Source organism: Lithobates pipiens, unplaced genomic scaffold, assembly GCF_037356315.1.
Source record: "Lithobates pipiens isolate NorthernLeopardFrog02 unplaced genomic scaffold, aLitPip1_a1.2 Scaffold_3, whole genome shotgun sequence".
Taxonomy (NCBI): Eukaryota; Metazoa; Chordata; class Amphibia; order Anura; family Ranidae; genus Lithobates; species Lithobates pipiens.
The window spans coordinates 145,612,369-145,626,430 of NW_027507790.1; the positions used below are offsets into that span (position 1 = coordinate 145,612,369).

Below are 14,062 nucleotides of genomic sequence, written 5' to 3' on the forward strand. Positions count from 1 at the left end.
GAGGACCAGGACCAAGTACTCAACACTCCATACTGGACCGGAAACCCCGAACCACGTGACATCCGTGTCTTAAATACCCTCTCCCAGAAGGCACAGCGGGAGGGCCACTCCCACTGACCTGGCCCTGAAAGAGTAACCAAACGCCTGACTAGACCATAGTTCCACGCCTGCCACCAGGGACAGAGTCCCCCTGTGGCCAAGCTGAACATTTCACAGCCCAGTCAGACTGACACAAAAAGTCTAATTTAGACAAATAGGCCCAAACCAAACTGTAGTCTGGGTAAAGTTTTAACTTTGAAAAACATAGCAGGTGCTCTTCAGAAGCCCGCCGCTACACCTGTTTATGGTACCAAAACCGAATGGAGATGTCAGACCCATTCTGGATCTAAAAAATCTAAAATCAGTTCCTAAAAATTTGCTCATTTCAAATGGAGTCGATCAGGTCAGTGGTCTCCATCCTATAAGGCGGAGAACTTCTGGCGTCCATCGACATCAGGGACACATATCTGCATGTCCCTATATTTTCTACTCACCAAAGGTTTATGTGATTTGAAGTGGAACAGCAGCACTTTCAGTTTGCGGCCTTACCCTTCGGGTTAGCCACAGCACCACAGGTATTCACAAAAATATTGATCCCACCTCTAGACAGGTTGAGGGCACAGGGCATAACAGTGTTGGTGTAACTAGACGATCTATTGTTAATAGGCCAGTCAGTGACTTGCTTAAGGCAAAGGGTACGCATTACAACCAGTTGCCTGTAAAGTCTCGGTTGCATCCTCAACCTAGAGAAGTCTTCCTTAAAATCAGTAAGAAGACTGGATTACTTAGGCTTGATCATAGATACAGCCCGGAAAAGGGTGTTCTTGCCTCCAGAAAAGATCAGCTCCATACAAGAGCTGGTATGGATGGTCAGGTCAAAAGCAAATCCTTCAATTCACCTTTGCATGAGGTTGTTAGGAAAGATGCTTCATTTGAAGCAGTCCCCTATGCCCAGTTCCATTCAAGACTGTTGCAAAACAGAATCCTCTCTGCTTGGAACAAGATGATCCAAGCTTTGGATTTGCCAATGTGGCTGTCCTCAAGAGTGTCTCAAAGCCTCAGCTGGTGGTTACGAAGCCAGAATTTGCTGAAGGGGAAAGCAGTAACGACAGATGCCAGCCTCTCAGGCTAGGGAGTGGTACTAGAGGAGATGACTGTCCAGGGACAGTGGTCAAAACTCGAAAGAGCCCTGCCCATCAACATCCTAGAGATTCGGACAGTGTATCTGGCTCTGAAAAGAGAGGTTAAAGAATTGTCCAGTCTGGATTCAATTTGACAATGCCACGGCTGGGGCCTATACCAATCACCAAGGGGGCACCAAGAGTCTCTCAGCTGAGAGAGAGGTGAACCATATCCTAACTTGGGCAGAAAGGAATGTCCCATCCCTAATGGTAGTTTTCATTCCAGGAGTAGAAAATTGGCAGGCGGACTATCTAAGTCGCTAGCAGTTATTCCCAGGGGAATGGTCTCTTCACCCCAAAGTGTTTCGGGCTGTTTGCCAAAGAGGGGGGAGACTCCGGACATAGAACTTCTAGCGTCCAGATTCAACATGAAGTTAGTCAACTTTGTATCCAGAAAAAGGGATCCACTCGCATATGGAACAGATGCGCTGGTAACTCTGTGTGATCAGTTTATCAGTTTTCACTGATCTACGTTTTTCCCCCGACTCAGTTGCTGCCTCGACTTCTTTGCAGGATCAAGCTGGAAAGAAAGACGATAATTCTGGTAGCACCAGCATGGCCCAGAAGGTCATGGTACGCAGAGATCGTAAAGATAGCAGCGGAGGTTCCTTGGCCTCTCCCACTAAGGCCAGACCTGCTATTGCAGGGGCTGATATTCCATCCTACTTTACCAACGCTAAATTTAAAGGCTTGGCTATTGAAACCCACATTCTGAAGAAGCGTGGGCTTTCCAGGTCTCTTATCTCAACTATAATCAATGCAAGGAAACCAGTTTCCAGAGCTGTATATTATAGTAGTTTGGAAAGCTTACGTTTCCTGGTGTGAATCCAAGGGTTGGCACCCTCAGAGATATTATAGGCAGAATCCTTGCCTTTCTACAATTGGGCGTAGAGATGAAGTTGGCCCTAAGTACTATTAAGGGCCAAGTCTCAGCCTTATCGGTTTTAGTTCAAAGACCTCTTGCTACGCATTCTTTAGTCAGGGGTTTTATGCAAGGGGTGATGTGAATTAATCCGCAAGTTAAATCACCTTTAACCCCTTGGAACTTGAATTTAGTTTTGTCAGTGTTACAAAAACCACCATTTGAACCATTACAGCATGTTCCCTTAGTCCTTCTGACTAGGAAGCTGATATTTTTGGTTGCTATATCCTCAGCAGGGAGGGTTTCAGAATTGGCTGCTCTTTCTTGTAAAGAGCCATATTTGATTATTCATGAGGACAGAGTGGTGTTACGCCCTCTCCCAGGCTTTTTGCCAAAAGTGGTTTCAGGCTTTCATCTAAATGAAGATATTGTCCTATCATCATTTTTCCCAAAACCATGTTCCAGGGAAGAAAAATCACTACATTGTCTTGATGTAGTGAGAGCAGTGAAAATCTATTTAAAGAAAACTGCTTAGATTCGTAAGACCAATGTCTTATTTATTCTGCTAGAAGGTCCAAAAAAAGGACAGGCAGCGTCTAAATCCATTGCAGTGGATTCAGCAAGTTATAATTCAAATTTAAGATTTAAGGTGTAAGATTCCCCGTATTCAAGTTAAGGTGCACTCTACAAGAGCGGTTAGTGCTTCTTGGGCAGTGTGTCACCAGGCCTCCTTTGCTCAGATCTGCAAGGCCGCAACTTGGTCTTCGGTTCATACATTCACAAAATTTTACCAAGTGGATGCAAGAAGGAATGAGGATATCGCCTTCGGGCGCAGTGTGCTACAGCCAGCAGTTTAAGTCCTCAAGGTCTGGGGGTGCCCTAAGGGTTGTATCTCCCTCACCTCAAGTACCATTGCTTTGGGATGTCCCACTAAGTAAATACTTAAGACTCTGTGTCCTATGAGGTATGATAAAGAAAATAGGATTTTTATAACAGCTTACCTGTAAAATCCTTTTCTTGGAGTACATCATAGGACACAGAGCCTTAGGTATTTACATACACATATATAATGTTCTAGACCAGTGATTCTCAACCAGGGTTCCTCCAGAGGTTTTTAGGGGTTCCTTCAGCATTGGACAATTTCTGCCTCTCAGATAACTTCCTACTCACACCATTGATCTTTTTAGCCATCTGTAAGGAGGCAATTCTTCCCACTGACCATTCACAAAAGTTGTGGATTTCTAATTTTTAGCAGGGATTCCCACGAGACAGGGGAACTATTTCAAGGGTTCGTCTGTGTTGAAAAGGTTGAGAAAGGCTGTTCTAGACCATTATATCAAATTAACTTTTTTGTATTTGTACAAATTAATCACAAACCTTCCAAAAATGTTTAGTGTTCTTTTACCATACTATTTAAAAACTGTATATAATTAACTGGAAGCGCGGTCATCTAAAATTATGTTAAAGCAGCAGGACTACATAAATTCATATAAAAACAGCATTTTCAGCAGTACATTTCATATTCTTAACAACAGCGCCATCTTGTGGCATTTAAAGATCAATGCAGTAGCATTACAACTTTGTTTAAGTATATATGATACAAGATGTTTGGACAATTACATATTTAAAGCAAAGGAATGAGTATTATAAAGAACTGCCTGGGCTTTCTAGTATTTTCATGTTTCACAATCATGTCAACAATTTTGTCATCCCGTGGCTCTTCAGTTCTCCAGCTCGCGACATGCTATTGATAATTTAGGCCACCCATCACATTTAGCAGCCATTGGAAAGGTAAAACGGGACAGGGTAGAGCAATTTCTTACTGGCCACCACCAGTAGAATTGTGTTTTAACATTTGTTTGGTTTTTTATCGTTAGTGGGGTCAACGCCATGGTCATTTTCGACTACAGGGACAAGAAATTTCAAAGGAGCACGATAGAAAAATTTGAAGTGTATGTTTTTCATTCGGGAAACTACATTCATTCAAAAATCGACTGTTAAAAGTAAACAACATTTTTAATTACTTTTGAACAACATTTGTCTAGTCATCAAAACGTACAAAGAATTTTCATACAAATGTTCCTACAAAAATCTACTAGTGTATGGCCAGCTTAAAGTATAACAACTAAAGGCAAAACTTTTCTTTAGTTTTGGACATAGTGGAGAGGGAGATATTTGTCCTGTTTACTATAATCACTGAAAGTACAAGGAAAGCCCACATTTTGGGCTGTCCCCAGAAAAGTAATATAGAGGGGAAATCTTCCAATGGGGACACTGGTTCTGGTGACCTGGGGGGTTCCCAAGGGACTCCTTTAATTTTCAGAGACTTCCTCTCACTTCTTGTTTTGGCTATGGGAGAGGAAGTGAAGGTAAATCTCCCCAATGGGAGATCATTCCGCCTGCAAAGGCTGTTGCCTATTAAGCATAGCTATAAATACACACACATTGGTTGTTCTTTTTAAATTTATTTTTAAACATCCTAACACATAGAATGAATATGCCCTATTGCTAAGTCTACTAAGAAAGGAGATAAAAACCTTTTTAGGTACATTAGTGATAGAAGGAAAAAATGGATCACTAGAAATGAAAACTGGGCACAACACATATGCTGAGGGAGACTAGGATGTAGCAAACCATTGAAACATTTACTTTTGTTGCGTTTTCTCAGAAATTATCTTTTTCAGAAATAAATAGCACGAATGATAACAAGCTGGGGAATTATAGTAGTTCTAGCAAGGACGGTTCGTTTTTAGGATTTCTGGAGACAGAGATAGCAGAGGAACTGGCTTAATAAAGCAATGGGCCCTGATGGTATTCATCTCAGAGTTCTAAGAGAGCTTTGAGATATAGTTGTTGGACCATTAACAGCTCTTTTTAATCACTTAAGCCCCGGAACAATTGTCAGCCTAATGACCAGAGGTCTTTTTACAATTTGGCACTGCACTGCTTTAACTGGTAATTGCGCAGTCATGCAATGTTGTACCCAAACGAAATTTGCGTCCTTTTCTTCCCACAAATAGAGCTTTCTTTTGATGGTATTTGATTGTCTCTGCGATTTTTATTTTTTACGATATAAAAGGAAAAAAGACTGAAAATTTTGAAAAAAAATGATATTTTCTACTTTTTGTTATAAGAAAAATCGAATAAACTTAATTTTAGTCATACATTTAGGCCAAAATGTACTCAGTCACATGTCTTTAGTAAAAAAAAAAGTCAATAAGCATATATTTATTGGTTTGCGCAAAAGTTATAGCGTCTACAAACTAGAGTACATTTTCTGGAATTTACACAGCTTTTAATTTATGACTGCCTATCTCATTTCTTGAGGTGCTAAAATGGCAGGGCAGTACAAAACCCCCCCAAATGACCCCATTTTGGAAAGTAGACACCCCAAGGAAATTGCTGAGAGGCATGTTGAGCCCATTGAATATTTTTTTTTTCTTTTGTCATTAGTCAATCACTTGGATTGACTAATGACAAAAGAAAAAAAAAAAAAAAAAGTTTACAAAAAGTTGTCACTAAATGATATATTGCTCACACATGCCATAGTTATATGTGGAAATGCACCCCAAAATATATTCTGCTGCTTCTCCTGAGTACGGAGATACCACATGTGTGGGACTTTTTGGGAGCCTAGCCGCGTACGGCACCCCGAAAACCAATCACTGCCTTCAGGATTTCTAAGGGTGCAAATTTTTGATTGCCAAAATAGTACAAACCCGCCCCCCCCCCCCCCATGACCCCATTTTGGAAAGTAGACACCCCAAGCTATTTACTGAGAGACATGTTGAGTCCATGGAATATTTTATATTTTGCCACAAGTTGCGGGAATATTACAAACTTTTTTTTTGCACAAAGTTGTCACTAAATGATATATTGCTTACACATGCTATGGGCATATGTGAAATTATACCCCAAAATACATTCAGCTGCTTCTCCTGAGTATGGGGATACCACATGTGGGGGACTTTTTGGGAGCCTAGCCGCGTACGGGACCCCGAAAACCAAGCATCGCCTTCAGGATTTAAATATAAAACGCTACCAAAAAAAAAAACTGTTAGCGATCGCAGGGATCAGGCCTGACTCTGCAAATGCTGCAGTTATGTGTTTAGTGTTTTGTAAGTGACAGTGATCGATCGATACTGCACTTGGGTGGGCTGGGCGGAGGGGCAAAACGCAGCTGCTAGCAGGTATCTGGGCTGATCCCGCTAACAATGCATTTTTTTGGAACCCTAAACTGCTGGGGACCCCAGTATAGATCTGATCCGATCAGATATTGATCTGTTCAGATACTATACTACTACGGGAGGTGTATGCTTTGTGCATGGGTGTTAGCGGTACTGGCACTAACCTAGCGCTGCCTGGGGTGACGCAGACCCTATCTGACCCTAAAACCTAGTGACACCAGTGACACTTATACGGTGATCGCTGGTGAAAGGGTTAACTCTAGGGGCAATCAGGGGGGTTAAAACCTTTATGGGGGGGTGGGTAGGGGGCTACCCTGGACCTAACACTAACTGCCCTGACACTTTTTACAGTCACAACTGACACTAAATGCAGTGATCAGTAAATAAATGATCACAGCAATCAGTGACACTGGGACTGGGGGGGTGATCAGGGGTTGACAGTGCACCTATGTGTACCTACATGTCAGTGTAGTGTTGACGCACTTACTATGTCTTCTATCCTCGCTGTCCGGTCAAAAAGACCGCCCCCAGGAGAGTGACATCACTTCCTCCTGCCTGTGTTTACACTACACAGGCAGGGGAAGCTTCTCATTCGCCAGGAGCGATCGCGAGGGGATGGCCAGAAACCAACGGCCATCCCCTCATCCTGGATCGCTCTTGAAGCGAAACAGACCGCCGCAGCCAGCGGGAGGGGGTCCGATCGGACCCCCCACCCACTGGAAGGCAGGCACGTACGGGTACTTGTGCCTGTCCGTGCCATCGTGCCGACGTATATTTACATGCAGCGGTCCTTAAGTGGTTAAGCAATCTCTTCTAACATGAGAAGTTCCCCATGACTGGCGGACAGCTAATATTGTACCTATTCACAAGAAGGGCAGCAAGGTAGAAGCTGGCAATCATATCAGAAAAAAAAAATTCATATTACCAATGTTTTGAACCAGGGTGGTGCTGTGGACATAACATATCTTGATTTCAGCAAGGCATTTGATACATTTCCACATAATGATCTAATACAAAAGTTGTACAAGCTAGGACTTAACCCTTGGGTGGTTCAGTGGATATGCAGTTGGCTAAAAGATAGATACCAGAGTGTGGTTTGTAAATGTGGTTCACTCAGAACAGAGACCAGTCACTAGTCTTTGTACTAGGTTCTGCTCTATATGTTGGACAAGGTATAGCTTTTTGCCGATATATACACAAAAGGCGTGTAAAAGGGTTGATATCCCTGGAGGGGTCTGTAACATAGAACATGATTTGGCATTGCTGGGAGATTGGTCAAAGCAGTAGAAACTGCAGTGCAATATTTCTAAAATGTAAAATAATGCACCTAGTGAAAATAATCCCTTGAGAGAGTACAACATAGGGGGTATAGTGTTAGCCAGCACTACAGAAGAAAAAGATTTGGGGGTGCTTATTTGAGATGATTGCAAAACAAGCAAACGGTGTGGCCATGCAGTGGGAGAGGTGAATAGAATACTAGGATGCATCACTAGAGGGGTCAACAGCAGGAGGAAGGAGGTCCCGATTTCCCTGTATAGATCTTTCGCGATACCTCATTTAGCATACTGTGTCCAGTTCTGGAGACCTCACTTACAGAAAGATATTGATAAAATAGAACGAGCCCAGAGACAGGTAACAAAAAACGGTGAAAGGTTTGGGGGATAAAACATATCAAGAATGACTTCAGGAACGTAATATGTACAGTCTGAAGGAAAGGAGGGAAAGGGACAGAGACATGATTGAAACCTTCAAATATTTATTGGAGTATAACACGCACCCTAATTTTTAGGGGGAAGTATCAGGAAAAAAAAAAAAAAAAAAAAAAAAAAAAAAACTTTCCACAGCCCCCTGCGCAGCACACGGACCCCCTGCGCATTACACAGCCCCCTGCACATTAGGGACCCCCTGCAAAGCACACAAACTCCTTTCCCTGCGCAGCACATGGACCCCCTGCACACAACTCCTTTCATTATAAAGCCCCCCTGCACTCCAAGTCTCCCGGGACAGCGCTGCCAGCAAACTTTAAAAAGTTAAGAAAATATTACTGACAACACTTTCTCATATACTGCTCCTCCTGTGTCACCCGCATTGTAAATAAAAGCTTCTATATACCTCAATTAACCCCGCTCTCTTGTTGACTCAGTCATGTGACTCTCCTCTGCTGGTTGATGGTCACATGACCGCTCTCCTCCAGCAAATGCTACACACTCGAGTAGGAGGCAGAGAGCGGCCAGAACGAGCGATGTTACTTGAGGTATTACAGGCTCCTATTTATATTGGGTGACACAGGAGGCGCGTCAGACTTTTTTTTGCAGCTTATAAATGCCTCTCCATGTTATTCTACAGCCTCATGCACACACAGGCTTTTAGGAGCTGTAAGTGGCATAGGCGTTTTCAAGCTGCAAAAAATCCCCAGGGCCAGCACGTTCTGAGGACCAGCGTTACAACTGTAAAAACGTCCGACACTGGCAAAAGCTGCTAAATGCGGCTTAACGCTTGATACAGCCACGTTAAGCCTTGTAAAGTCTTGTAAAGTGGGGGTTTTTTTTTTTTTTTTGACATGGCAATATCAATGGTTCCCCATGAGAGCCCATTGATTTTAATAGAAGTTGCACCAGAAGTCGAATATAAATATATAATATACATCACCTAGCAGAAGTAAGGGATGCCATTTCATCAGTATTAAAGCCTTGGCAAGATATTTCTGCCTCTAGTTATATTTTAGGTAAACAGAATTTTTGAAATGTATCAGAACACATTAATAAACCTGTACCTCTAAATAGAATATTTATGCAGTGAAAAGATTCAGCCATAGTCAATAATTTACATTAACTTTACTTACAGCATTCAAGTCTGGGAAATTTGACTGCAGAGCAAAGTACTCCATGAAAGTTGCAAATCCTTCATTAAGCCACAGATCATTCCACCACTCCATGGTGACCAGATTCCCAAACCACTGTAATAAGACAAAAGACATATAAACAGAACATCTAGAACAAAAATCGGCATAAATCAATATGTGCTCATTAAACAAACAAACAAACACACACGTTCCTATGCTTAGCTGGTACCGGTCAATGGTTTTCCTTTACCACACCTTCTGAAAGTCTATTATCTTAACAAGCATAAAGAGTCCATCTTTAGATGGTAATCTGCACAGCTCTACATTTCATCATGTGACAAAATGCATACAACTGCTCTTTGTAATGTTCAGAAAGAAATGGGCCATATCAAGCCAGTTCTGTTATGGACTGCACAGCAATATTTAGACCCCATACACAATTGTCATAACAGAGAAAAAAATAAAAATAAAGATATTATTCCGAACATTATTTCAGTGACCCAATCAGGGCTTTAAAGGAGTTGAAAAGGCAGTTTTTTTTATCTTAATGCATTCTATGTATTAAAATAAAAAGCCTTTTGTGTGCAGCAACCCCCGACTGCACCCCCTAATACTTGGCTGAGCCCTATCTCTGTCCATGAGTCCCTCGGCCGCCCGGGACTCTTCCTCGATCGGCTGAGCCATTGGCTCCCACGGCTGTCAATCAAAGTCAGTTAGCCAAATCAAGGGAGAGAGGGGGCAGAGCCAAATGGCAGCTCCATATCTAAATGGACACACAGTGCTGAAGCTCGGATGCCCCATAGCAAGCTGCTTGTTGTGGGGGCACTCGACAGGAGGGAGGGGCCAGGAGCAGCGAAGTGGGACTCGAGAAGGAGGATCTGGGCTGCCCTGTGCAAAACCAACTGCATAGAGGAGGCAAGTGTAACATGTTTGTTATTTATTTTTAATTATTTCTTAAACGAGACTTTACAATCACTTTAAATGTTAGTTACATCTACTAATATGAGTCCACACTTTAAAAATGGAAGAAAACAATATCAATTAATCAGAACACTTGTTGCATTTTACCACAAGAAAAAGCATTATCCGTGATCAGTTTTTATTTCTGTACTTAGTTCTCAAGTACACCCAACAGGTCGTGTTTTCAGGATTTCCTTCATTTTGAAGGGGAAAAAAAAAAAAATCAAGGCCAATGGCTTGGTATTTATGACAGTTACTTTTCAAAGGGAAATTTTCTGAATATGACCTCTGTTGGGGGAAAAGGGGGGGGGGGGGGGGGGGTACTTGAGACGTGGAGCTCATGTAGGCTGAGACGCGGCGGCCATCTTGTTGGAGGTTCTTGTGTATTGAGACCATAATACAAGCGATTTTTAACCTGCTATCATTTGAGTACAATCTTGTTTCTTATTCACAATAAAATGATGTTAAAGATTACTGCACCATGAGGCCTATTCTTTTACGTTTCCTGGGGATGTACGCTGGTTGTAACACTGTGGTGAGCATTGGGAACGACCTATGGAGATCTGGTTACCTTTATCTGTTATACCTGGCTTGATATTACCTGGTCTGCGGTTATCAAGGATATCGCATATATCTCTGGCTGATCTGACCCCTATAATAAGGGTCCACAGAGGAGGGTAAGAGGTAATGTGTTCGGGTGATGGTGGTGGCTCTTCCTTTTCCCTGATCAAGTGTTTTCTCATCAAGATATTCGATACATGTCGAGTGCATTGTCCTGTGGACTATACCTTTAAGCGCGGCACCTTTATTTCCATTATACCTGTAAGTATTTGTGCGATCTCTCTTTCCACATATCGAATACAACCACAAAAAACATGAACAAACAGGAGTGCAGTAAACTGCTGCATAACCGTGCAAGGACAGCAATACTTGTACAGCACATTCCTATATAGGTCTGTAACAGCCCAGTTATCAAGGGGATGCTTAAACTGGGAAAGCCGATTATGAACACTGGATCATTTATGGCTACAATAACTCTTCATACTGCAGGAAATGGCAGTATTACGTGAATAATCATTGGGACACAAGAGCAGTGTATTATTGCATACTGCATGGGTCTGAAACTGCCCAAATCATCAAGACGGATGCTTGAATTGGGAATACTGGGCCATTTACATTTACCCTTATTATAGGAATGTTAATAATTGACTGCAATTTGTCACAAAGAGTACTAAAAAATGTAGCAAGATTACAAAAAACAAAAAACAAAAAACAAACACATTTACCTGATGTGCCAACTCATGAGCAATGACAGTGGTGATGAACTGTTTATCCATCAGTGAAGAGGAGTTCTCCTTGTAAAGCAGGGTGGTCTCACGGAAGGTGATGAGACCCCAGTTTTCCATTGCTCCCGCTTGGATGTCAGGGATAGCAATAAGATCTACAAAAAGAATCATTACAAATATGTCATAAATATCAGTGTATGTGAATGTGGGCAATTAAGGCATATTCTTTATTTGTATTCAGATTTTATTTAATTAAAATTATGAAAAATAAAAACAGCATACAAAAACAGATCACACAAGACGTTACAAATGCAACACCTAATCAAAGAAAGAGAAGGAAGCAAATAAAACAAAAAAAAAAAAAAAACACACACAACAACCCACAACAATTGAGGGTCTGTATCTTTCTTTACTATATCCACTATAGCAGCCTCACACAGAGTCTGGGAATTGACCCACAATACATTAAATGTATTAAGAAGAGCTGAAAGCAACACTTCATTATATTTTTTATAGATTTCTATAGGGAGACAGTCTACCCCTGGAGCTTTAGAATAATGAACACTAGCTACCGCCATTTCCAGTTCCTGTAAAAGTAAATGGGGCATTAAGAATTTCCTGATCCACCAATGAGACAGCCGGCAAATTAATGGTGGCCAGGTAAGTGTTTAACTTAGCTGAAGAATAGTCAACCCTAGAGGCACACAAGTCCTGATAATAAGTTTGAAAAACAGCTTGTCTGGGTGTAGATCTCTCCCTCTCCTTCGCGTCTTCCATTTCCCTATGGGAAGCAGTTTTGATCGCATTGATTTTTTTAATTAAATAAGCCTCGGAGGAAAGCCTTAAGGGCATCCCATAACACTTGTAGTGAAGTAGAACCCACATTAAGGGAAAAATACTTCAATGAAAGAAGGCCCACAATCTTCTTTGGGAAATAAATCTAGCCAGATAGAATTCAATTGCCGTGGATCTTTAGAATCTTGGTGCCCTGATACTAACGTAACTAACAGAGGGGAATGTTCGAAAATTCCATGGGGTTCTATATTAACCTCTACAAGGCTTGGGATGAGATCTGCGGAGCACAGAGCGAAGTCGATTCTGGACAGGGAATTATGCGTTTTGAAATAACAGGGTGAAACCGTCTCCACATATCCTGCACCCCTAATTCCCTACATAGTCTTCCTAAAGAAGAAAGACCTTCAGCAGAAGACGATCTAGGAGCTGAACACCTATCACGTCGTAGAGTCGATCACGTTAAAATCTCTGAGTATCAGAATTGGTGCTAAGGGAGATACTCCAGCAAAGGAAATAATCAGACGAAGAACATCTGCATTATAAGGAGGAGGTATATACACAGCGGCAAGTATCAGATCAAAAGTACACAGTTTGCAGTGCAGTAAGACATATTTGCCATTGTCGCCCACCAAGGTCCTACCGCAGGAGAACAATATGTCTGGCAACATGACGGACACTAAATATATGCCAATCTGTAGTAGACGAGAAAAGAAAAAAAGAAAAATTGGCCACATGCAAACAAATAAATTCGATAGTAGAACGAGAGACGAAAAAAAAAAAAAAAAAAAAAATATATAAGGAATGAGAGAGACCCACACATAAAACATTACAGTTACAAATTGATGCCTAACCACAAGCTCCACAAAAGGAGAAAGCCACAAAGATTAAAAAATAAATAAAAAAAGTGGCTTTCCGCTGATTGAGTTTGAGGCATCACAGCATATCAGAAAAGTGTACCTATCACGCTAGTACAGAATTTATAGGGATGGTAGCATTAACCAAACAGTAAGCCAAATATTAGGTGAAGGAGGGAAGGAAGGGAAGGAGGGAAGGAAGGGAAGGAGGGAAGGAAGGGAAGGGAAGGGAGGGAAAGGAAGGAAGGAGGGAAAGGAAGGAAGGGAAGGGAAGGGAAGGGAAGGGAAGGGAAGGGAAGGGAAGGGAAGGGAAAGGGAAGGGAAGGGAAGGGAAGGGAAAGGAAAGGAAAGGAAAGGAAAGGAAAGGAAAGGAAAGGAAAGGAAAGGAAAGGAAAGGAAAGGAAAGGAAAGGAAAAGAATAGGAAAGGAAAGGAAAGGAAAGGAAAGGAAGGGGAGAGGACCCTTAAACAGGGTTTTAATTTAAACACAAACATATCCATATGCACGCATAAACACGTGCACAGTGCAATCATGGACCACCCAAAGGCGAGCAGAATAAAGCATAGACTACTTTAACCGCAAATGTGGCTGTTTTTTCTTAACTTCTTGAAAACTTGTCCAATGTTTTTGCACCTCAGACGAAAAATCCAGAAAGCATATCATTTTTGATCCATTATATCCAATATCCTTCTGGGCCCTTGCCCTCCGAAAAATACTCTCCTTGTCGCTAACACTCAAAAAGGCAGATGAGAAAAGGCGGTGGAGAGTTTCCGGATAACAAAGATCGAGTGGGGACTCTGTGGGCCGCTTCACTGCAAATAACGAGCAAAGGTGTTCCTTGCCAAAGATCTCAACTAGCCAGCGCTCAAACGCAATCTGATCATTGCCCTCAACCTTCTCTGGCATGTCCACTATACGAACCATTATGACGCAAGCGATTTTACAGATCTTCTACTTTATTAAAAATCACATTCAGCTTGCACGTAGCAGATTTTACCTCAGTAACTAGTGTCCTCTATATCACTGACCCTATTTTCTATTGCCATTGTGCGTTCC

At 41.9% G+C, this 14,062-nt stretch overlaps 1 protein-coding gene across 2 annotated transcripts in view; it reads right to left on the reverse strand.

Moving 5' to 3' along the window:
• The window catches only part of LNPEP (leucyl and cystinyl aminopeptidase), a 204,165-nt gene that overhangs the window by 100,406 nt on the left and 89,697 nt on the right, over nt 1-14,062 (reverse strand). For both annotated transcript variants that reach the window (XM_077462351.1, XM_077462350.1), the window contains exons 6-7: nt 11,358-11,512; nt 9,112-9,225 (exon numbers count right to left, since the gene is read on the reverse strand). In XM_077462351.1, coding sequence (XP_077318477.1) covers nt 9,112-9,225; nt 11,358-11,512 — 269 coding nt within the window. The remainder of the gene's footprint in view (nt 1-9,111; nt 9,226-11,357; nt 11,513-14,062) is intronic.